We start from the raw sequence: 9,930 nt of genomic DNA, 5'->3' as shown, positions 1-9,930 counted from the left end.
GGGCTAAAGTACGACAAGAAGGAAGAGCAGAGAAGCTTAAAGATACTTGATGAGGAGTGAAAAGAGAAGTGGTGGGAAAGACATTGGAGAGAGCAGCCTCTCTGCTAAAGCCATGCTTTAAAGCTTATCCAAACTGACAGAGGAGAAATGGACCTGGGGACAAGGTTTTGACCAGTCACATCCAACGTCCTGTTGTGAATCCCATAAATGTGACCTGAATGTGACAGCCTACCTCCATCTTACGGGTTCAGGGATGCTATCGCCTTGCCGTCTGCATCTAGACTTCTTTTTTCCACAAATGATGGTTTATAAAGCAACAAGGACGTTTTCTAATGTTCATATCACTGATTTTTCAGTGAGATTTAAATTGTATCTTGATATATACTGACATTCTGAGAGCCCTGGAGCCTCTTTATGGACAAATGGTGGGGGCTACTTGGGAACCTGTTGGTCTTGAAATGAGCAAACCCTGCCTTTCCGTCTCTTAAAGGACAGGGTTGGCGACATTTCTTGTGCTACTGTTTGTCATTGTATGAGAATACCAAAAGCAACAAAGCTTTGATATAGTTTAATTTAAAACAAAGGGTAACTAATTTCCTGAAAACAGATGGGCACTGTATTTTAAGTAGCCTAATTACTACTCAAACATACTGTAAGTAGCCTAAGTACTGTAGTGTATTTTATGCTGATTCATTCATCGCCATGTATCTAAATCTTGATCCTTGTTTATTCTAGATAATCCATAGTGAACAGCTTTCATTGTACAGAGGAATGACCCAGATTTATTTTAACACCTGCTGTTAAGGTACGTGTTTAGTGAAGACTGACAAAAATGAATGGATTGAAGCAGGGGCGATATTAGGATCAGACCTTTAGGGGGGCGCTGCCCTTAATGAGAATGTGACTTGGATACAGTGCCTTGCAAAAGTGTTAACCCCCCTCTGCTAAATCAGTAATTTCATTATCTGATCATCTCTGAGCTAGCTACTCAACAACAACGTTAGCTAACACTAACACTGTGATAAAACTAAAGCTGACACTTAAATCCCAGTAATAATAATAACTGTCCAATTTGACACAATGTTCTAACATGTAGCAATTTTAGCTGCTTACGTTTCAATTTGGGTTCTAATCTAACTTCTTCTCTGGGACTAGCAACGCTGAACTTCACAACCGTCTCCTGCTCTCCCTCTGACAGATCATATAGAGACTCAGCCAAAGGAGGGAGTCTGGCACAACCGCCTCCAATTGGCCAAAACTACGTTTCTGTTGACCCTTTCCTTGACTGGGTTACACAGATGCATGGCAACAGCGACACAGGATTGTTTGTCACTAACAGATAAGTCCACAAACTCTAACTTGTAGCACTAAAATTGATTTAATAAAATAATTTTTTTATTATTATAATTTTTAGGGGGGCTGAGATGAAATTTAGGGGAGGGTCTAAAATCACCAATGAATTGAAGAACAGAATTAGCCTATTGGCATTTATATTGTAGCTTTTTTAGGATGACAACTGCAGCTCCACTCACACACGTAGGCCTACCCCCACTTCTTGCAGCATAAATCGAGCGCACTTTTCGCAGTAGGCCTACCGCGAGGAGGCGACCTATTTCAGCCTCATGCGCTTTGGAGAAACTCTCATTGGAATGTAATGGCGCCGAACGATGGATCCAGTTCATTAAATACATCCTTGATTTAAACTGTCACTGCCGCTTCCCGTATCAGTCAGGCTGCCGTGCAGCTCTTTTTGTTAACTTTGCTTAAAGAACTAGCTGCTACGCTGACATTACATTTTAGAAACAAGCTAGCCTGCTTACAGCCCGGCTAACAGTATGATTATGAGGAAATAGTTTGATGCCAACATTCAGTGCCAATGGGCTATAGTAGCCTACAGGTGTTGGTGCTATCAGTGATTAGCGTTAGCTAACCCTCTTCACCAAACTCCACTTTATATTAACCTTCATATCTTCTGTCCTGGAACCATGGCAACTCTGTCTCCTAAGAACACAAAACCCGGAATCACTTCTTCTCTTCGACAGGGTAAGTTTGTAATGCTAATGCTAACATCAATTCGTGTTAATTCGTTGCTGGATGTCTTGGCTGTGTTCAGTTGGTGTTTTTAGCTCGTTAGTCATTTTTTAAGCTAGGCTGCTAATGTTAAGGTCTCTTCCTAGTACAGAGAAGTGGTTTTATTTCCTCCATTTGGGGGTTGTTCACTATCAAGTCACTCTAGCTAATGTCCTTAATATTGATGCCAAACACAATATTTTCTGTTCTTTGGTTTTCTTGATTTTTGGAACATGCATTGTTAATTTTTCATGCTTGTTAATTTATAATGATGAATACCGTTTGTGAATTGTCGTTGTGGGCTGAAGTGGCTTTGCTGATTGGTTGTTGTCTTGTTTTCTGGGGAGAGGGCTTACGGTAATTGAGGGTCATGCTGTGTATTAGCTATAGGGTGTAAACAGTCTATATCTTTTTATCACAGGGGTCACATTTTCTCCACATCATTTTTATTATGCTAAGCGTTAGAGAAATATTTCAACTCAAAGCCCATCTGCTGAGCTGCTGTTTTATGGTTGACACTGCTGCTGCTACACTTAATGCCAATTAATTGAATAAGTTGGTAATATCTGCTGCAGATGTCACGTGCTTTAGCATGTTGCTTCATTGATGGATTTCTGGGTTAAGATTTGCCCATCTTAAATCACTAGATAGTTTACATACAATGGCTGGAGGTGTTTTGTTTGGGAACATGACAGGCTTCACATTGAAGGTGTATGGGTGTAGTGTATTTCTTTCATATTCTGAGGTGCCCTTTGCTCTGCAATGCTGCTACTGCCTGGTCATTTTGCAAGCTCTGCTGTCTGCACACGCTTTGCTGCTGCCACCCCAGCATGCACCTGTAAGGCTCTAAAGTTCCGGGAATTATCATTGTTGCCCAATTTCTGCTGTTGTGAACTTGGTGTATCCCTGTGGGATGTGATGTGGTTGGAGACTACATTAGATGCTTAATATCAACTTAATATTACCATTCTAAAGCTGTTGTTGACTTGATAATTATTTTGTAAGAAAGACAGCTAGAATACTGCCTGAAATAACACTTGTCATTTCCAATGCCAACAGATTGAATTTTTTGGAAACTGAGGACAAAATTCAGCACAGAGGCAAAGGAATGCAAAATAGTAGGATCTCAGGCTAACTGTGTGTCTCAAAAAGTCTCTGGAGTTTTCTCAGCGGCAGTAGTTATCCAGTTTCCTGTCAGTTGCCGTATCCTGATACAGCACAGACTAGGATGAAAGAAGTTTTGATAATGTTTGTGAATTCCAAGGAAATTGAAGTTGGTTGGAGGCTCTTATTGAAGCGGAACTTCTTCAGCCAGAAGGACCGTCCGACTCCAAACAAAATATGCAAATGATTTGCAGTCACTTTTCTTTCCAGTCAGATTGCCTTGATTTCAGTGAGAAGAGGAGAAGAAGAGTTGAATCTGCTGGCATTTGGAGATTGTACAGTAAAAGCGCTGCGTTCCCTTATTTTTTTTCTTTTTTTAAATGGCAACAAGAAGAATGGGATCTTGTGCTGTTTAATAAATGAGTGTGATTGCAGGTTTCCTCTTAATTATAAAAGGGGGTTTCCCAGTGGTATTTGATTCAGTTTGCTTTGAAGTGAATTCAAATCAATATTATTGTCATTGATACAATGTGCAGGCACATATGTAACGAAATGTAGGTCGTAGTCTCCATACTCCAACAGTGCACATACACAGTAGATTAAAAGCCATATTGAAGGTTAGGAAGGAGACCAAATTTGCCAAAAATGAGACATGACTAATGATGGGTGATTTTTATTTTCTTTCCTCTCCTTTTTCTCGTATAAAATTTAGGAAAATGTTTCTGTTTAAAGCACACTAAATCATCCAGATGTTGTTGCTAGTGAAATGTTTTCATTTGGCTGTTGCCATAACTTAATAAGTTCCTTAAGTCTAAGTTGCAGCTGTAAATTGGCATGCATTGTCTGCCCTCTGGTGTAGAGAAAGTGTATATTCCAACCTCAATTTTTCAGAATGTCAAAGTAATATATATATATATATATATATATATATATCTATCCTAAATTTAAATTAATTTGCAAGGTTCCAATCTCGAACATTTTACTTTGTCTTGTTACTATAATTAATTATTTAATTTATTAATTATTCACTTAAGGAAATCCCACAGTCTCTACAAAGCTATAGCTGAAATTGGCTGGCTGACTAAACAGGGAGGGACTAGAAATCCTGTCTGATGTTTTTTTTGTACGGTATATTAAGAACGAATTGCTCCACAATATGTCTACAGATTATCAGATCACTTATTTTTTGCTAACCGTTGTTGTATAATCACAACATTACACTTGAGGAGGCCTACACTTCAGTGATACGCCTTTCGGACCTCGAAATTAAATCCTCGCTTTTAATATGACTTAAACAAACGTCAGCGTTAAACGCTGATGCAATTACTGTTTTCTCATTTCAGAAAGGAGGAGGAAAAAATACTATTATTACTCTAAATGCTCTAAATTTATGATTACTTTTTTTGTAGTCAAATTTCATATCCATAAATGTAGCTTTCGAAATGATAGATTAAAAAGATTTAGCCTATAATAAAAAATATTGGTTCTCCTCCTTATCTAAATCTTAGATATTAGATCCCCTTCTAATGGGAGGCATGACAACCTTTTATTGTAGCCCACCCTTCTGTGGTCTCATGTTATAATTGTAAAAGTGTATTATTTTTTGTATTATGTGAGAGGCTTCAGTGTTGAGCTATATTTGTTTCACTTGGCATATGGTTTTATGTTACGCCTTTCCTTTGTCACTGTTATGAATTTGCAAATAAAGCATTAATAAAAAAATAAAAAAAATTAAAGTCTTCACAGGTTTCATCAAATAAACAACAAACGTTAACATCAGGGAGACAACATTAACATCCACAAATCTGCCAACTATAGGCTAAGTATGGCTATCATTAATTAAGAGTTTAAATGGCGTTCAATTTATGACATCATGCTCAATAACTTAACCGTGACTTTATTTAGAAAATAATTTGCGATTTTTTTTTATTGTGACCCTCTTAATTTATTGTTTGACACGCCCAGGCAGGAGACGGGAAGGCTCCAGGCTGCAGCCATACACTCTTGAGAATGCTGCAAGAACCAATACCACAGGCCAAGCAATCGGCCGTTCTTGCATCTACCTGTGGTGTCCAGTAGAGGGTGGTGTTGTTTCACCAAGCTTCCGCTTAGATTAGGTGACTATTCAGTTTGCACTATGGAAGTGCAGTTAGGAGACTGAAATTGTGATCAAGGCGCATTGTAAGTTTTTATATCTGCTCGGATATATTCCAGCTATATTGGACAAAAAGGACAGACTACTAGGTCTGTTTATAATTAATCAAACCAAATTTAAAAAAAAAAAACTAAAAAAAACTACACAACTGTTTTTAATAGCATTGAATTCCTTATTTAATATTGGACAATTGGTCACAAGAACAAAAACAAAAATCAACACCTGACATCTTTCTCTGTTTACACACACACACACACACACACACACACACACACACACACACACACACACACACACACACACACACACACACACACACACACACACACCATACTCTCCTTGTGCTATTTTCTATCTTTGATTCATCTCTGCTTTTATAACTTAGAAAATAATTTAAATCAAAACACTTTTTTTGCATGGGCACTTGAAAAAGATGATGCTTGAACGAAGGGGCTGGCTGACACATCAGTGGTTTCTTTTACTGAAGTAAGGGGGAGGTGAGTTGTTTGAGGTGAGGTGAGAGAGTTTAGAGTTCTCCCAGAGGAAGGAGTCATTCCGCAGCACTTTGGCCAATTTCTCGTTGAAAGGCATGTAGAAATCTCGCAGGATCTCTTTAGTGATGGGCAGCATGGGTCCCAGGTTTTTGTCAGCTGGTCTCCTGGTGTTTGACGCTGGACTTCTTGTGATCTCTGACTCTATTTCTTTTGTTGGCGGCCCTATAAAAACACAAACAAACACTTATTTTAAATCCCTTCTCTTGGGGCATCCCAGATTTTGTTGCAGCATTAAACAAATGGAAGAAAAATACAGTAACAGACTCTGAAGTGTCACTGTGTATCAGCAGCGCTCTGAACAGAAGATTTGACGCTCTGGGAGGTAATAACCTCTTGGCTGGGGTTGGCAGCTCTTTGAAGAGCTAAGTCAGACCTTTGGGGCAATTTAACTGGGATGAACCAGTGAGACAAAGGGGCTTCCAGGCTACAGGGCAAAAATGAATATCCAAGAAAGTACAATTTTGATACTGAACGTATAGAAGGTGTGAGACAGTTCAGAACCATATCATAAGGAAATTTAACTCTTCTCTGAACTACCGAGCTATACACGACGTAAGCAAAGTCAACAGAATTTTGTAATGCAGTAAGTGCACTGCTCTTTGTTAACATGGTATTGAGTGTGGAGTATGTTGTAACTTGCATGCACTAATGGACAGCTTTGAAATATACCAGACCTACAGGTATATGTTAAGATATACACCGCAGTATTTTAGTTTACAGTTTATAATTGGTAACACATTGCCAAAGGCACAGCATGAACTATATCCACCACCCAGAGATACAATTTGAAGACAAAAGTGTAAAAGGCAAACACACTATGTTCTGCCGCTATCTAATGGTAGGGTATTTGATGCTTTCATGCATTCCATGGAGTCGGGCCATCTCCTCCTCCTGCGCTCCGCAGCGGACAATGTGACGGTGAGACAGCGCAAATTAAACATTAAGAACAAAGAGATAAGATTTAAGATTTGAGTTGGATTTTACAAGGTATTTATGGAACAATTATCACTCAGTACAAGCACAAATAACACTGCTGGATTTAATCTTCATGATAACGTGGATGCTATGGAGAGAAAATAACATGTGTGATGCATCAATACTTGAAAATATTAAAAGTAATCATTATTCCTACGTTTACTTTCTGCAGTCTGACATCAGTTCACGACCTCACCATCTGCGTCACCAATTCTCATTGTCTCCAAAATGTGTGTACGCATGGGTCAGAGTTTGCGTGGAGGACTGCACAGTCTCTCTTTAAGTTTGTCTATTTATAAATCACAACCTTTGCACGGGAAGTCGCGTACACACATTTTCAGCCCTGTTTTTTGCGTACGCCACATTTATAAATAAGGCCGCAGGTCATATTTCATATGTTGGCATGTGTTGCTTAACTCACCCAGGTTAAGGAAATCAAAGACTTTGTGCATTGTGTATTTCCTGTTAGAGGCATGGTCTTCCAACCTCAGGACCAGAATCTGTTCCCTGTTGAAGACGGTCATCCAGTCCATTAAGTACACGATGTACAGACCAACTTGCAACCTGACCTAAGGGCACAAAACCGGAGAATCAATGTGAGATCCAAGAAACGTCCTCTTTTAGTGGAGGGACATGGGGGGGTGTATGCATGTTTAAACTTCTCTTTAGTAGATGTAGAGTAGGAGGGAGGGGAAGTTGGAGGGAGGGAATGCCACCAGCGTTCTCTTTTATCTTCCCCTTGGGTACGGGCGGCTGGGTAATGGCCGGCACTGTGTGGGCATTGAACATGTACTGGTATTGTGCTGTGAGTGGTTGTGGGATTTAAGAAAGATGGAGTTTTGCTCTAGATTGACAAACCTGTATTACCACCTGCCAGTGGACCAGCTACTCACTTTATACCCCTACGTGTTGTTTAGTTTAAGCCCATTATTGTGATCTCTTAATCATGTACTTTATCTAGTCTCTCAAATGTGAGGATGTGTTGCTTCTCTCTGTTTACGTAACTGTTAACAATTAAACGTCTTTGAATTTTGGGCTGTTGGTCGGACGAAACCAGCAATAAGGAGATGTCCCCTTGGGCTCCGAACTTGATGGGTGTTGACATTTTCTTGATTAAACCAAATAAATTCATAACAATCCAAAAAAATAAACTGGCTTGGAAATTGGAAATCTTTTGGTAGATTTCACCACAGCGTACTTGCAGGTAGCCTAATTCCTTTTGAAATGGTCTTTTAGATTCCTATATGACCAATCATTGCAGAACATTAGGCGTAAAATAAATACCTTGTTAATGGGAAAGGAATTGTCTTTGTGTCCCTTTGCCTCTTTAACAAAACTGAAAGGCCAGTTCAGAATACATGATTGCAAGCCAGACCGGCAACTTCTTTTTGTCAAATCAATTTGGTGCATCAGTGAAGGCCAATCGTGTTCTCCTGCTGGTGGTGTTTTATTTGTCTTTCCTCCCCAGACTCTAACCTGAGCTCTTAAACTTTTATCGAGGAACCACAGGCATGAGAGACCGCTGTAAGGACAGCTGTAATGCTTTTCACATGGTCTAATAGCTCTGAGTAGATATTAGTGGATGGACAATTAGGTCAGTGAATACTGAGCATGCTCCCAGAGGGCCATAAAGCTTGTCAGTGGCAGTTCAAGAGGAGGACCTCTGAGTACAAGGCAGCCTGGAGGGGGAGCCCTTTTACTAAGAAGTTCAGACCGCTGGTAAACTTGTTTATGTAGTACAAAGATAGGCTCTAGACACTGCCCCGTTTAATAGTTCAACAGTGTTGGTAATCCACTTCGTATAATCTGCTCTGCAAACTTTAGCATGTGCAAATGAAGTGTGGATTTCACTCCATCTGTCTTTCACTTTGCTTTTGTATTTCTTTCATCCCACCAGGTCATACGCAGGTCGCTAAATTGCGGATTTCTCTGGGGCTGTGAGACAAAGCAGAAGCGAGGGTGCACTCACTGGCATGGCGTTGTTGATAGTAGTGTTGTACACACATGAGCGCATTGTGTTCTCGGTGAGGCACCCCTCGAATAACTGCAGCGACTCTGACACCTTCTCATGGAAATCCTCTGCAGACTTGTTGGCAATACCAAAGTAAAGGTAGTCAGAGTAGAGCCTGCAAGACAATAGAGATGCTCTGTAAACAAATGTGAATGTGTAGGTGACATATGACTCATTGTCATTTTTTCTTTTTTTAGGTTTAGCAGATATTTTTAAATGAAGTGGGTTCACATCGTTTTTTACCCGTATTTTGTCTTTCATCAAAAATCTGTTTCCTGCAGCAACACAGGCTCAGATCGTTGTAGTTTACAGTAAACGATACGCGGTTGCAATGTTTACATCTCAGAAAATGTTTTCATTGGCACAAAGTGAAGACATAAATTTCAGGATTTATTTCATCTTGAGAACCTAACGACTTAACTGAGTGGTAATCCTTAGACTAGATTGGATAGCTATTGCACTAATAGTTTTTTTGTTTGTTTTGTAAGTGATTGCCATTGAAATGATGCAGTATTGGGTATTCTCCATGGGTTTAGTTTCCCTATATAACAATATTCAAATAAGTGGTCCTTGAAACCAGTTTAAAACCGGTTTTAATGGAGGGCATTCTTCTTCAGCTGGATATATAAATGATGGGCAACTAAACTTCCAAGCATAAATGTGTGATAAGGAGAAGATATTGATTCAGAGAATAATTTGTATGACAACATGCATAAACATTGTTAATACTATTCAATTTTATTTATAGTGATTAATCATAACAAAAGTTATCCCAAGACACTTTACGGATCTAGGTCTGTACTACACTCTATAATTTACTAAGACCCAACAATTCCAGTAATTCCCCCAAGAACAAGCATTTAGTGCGAAAGTAGTGAGGACAAACTCCCTTTTACTAAACAACAGTAAATAGGAATGTGAATATTAATGGCGCAATATCAATAATTCATTTCAACAGCACATTTCAATGTTAGGACAGAAACAATTATAGAGAGCATGTAAATTTTTCCCCAGCATGTTCCCTCGGACCGGAGAGGCTCCAGGATCGTGGTGGCAGGTGT

General features: G+C 39.4%; 1 protein-coding gene across 1 annotated transcript in view; it reads right to left on the bottom strand.

Annotated features, from left to right (window-relative positions):
• Nucleotides 1-5,736: 5,736 nt before the first annotated feature.
• Nucleotides 5,737-9,930, bottom strand: part of chst15 (carbohydrate sulfotransferase 15) — a 43,732-nt gene continuing 39,538 nt past the window's right edge. Inside the window, exons 6-8 of the mRNA XM_032501424.1 lie at nt 8,828-8,984; nt 7,280-7,427; nt 5,737-6,045 (exon numbers count right to left, since the gene is read on the bottom strand). Of these exons, the coding sequence (XP_032357315.1) occupies nt 5,795-6,045; nt 7,280-7,427; nt 8,828-8,984 (556 nt within the window). The 3' untranslated portion in view covers nt 5,737-5,794. The remainder of the gene's footprint in view (nt 6,046-7,279; nt 7,428-8,827; nt 8,985-9,930) is intronic.

This window comes from Etheostoma spectabile, chromosome 21, assembly GCF_008692095.1.
Source record: "Etheostoma spectabile isolate EspeVRDwgs_2016 chromosome 21, UIUC_Espe_1.0, whole genome shotgun sequence".
Classification (NCBI taxonomy): domain Eukaryota; kingdom Metazoa; phylum Chordata; class Actinopteri; order Perciformes; family Percidae; genus Etheostoma; species Etheostoma spectabile.
This window is presented reverse-complemented; position numbering and strand designations above follow the sequence as displayed.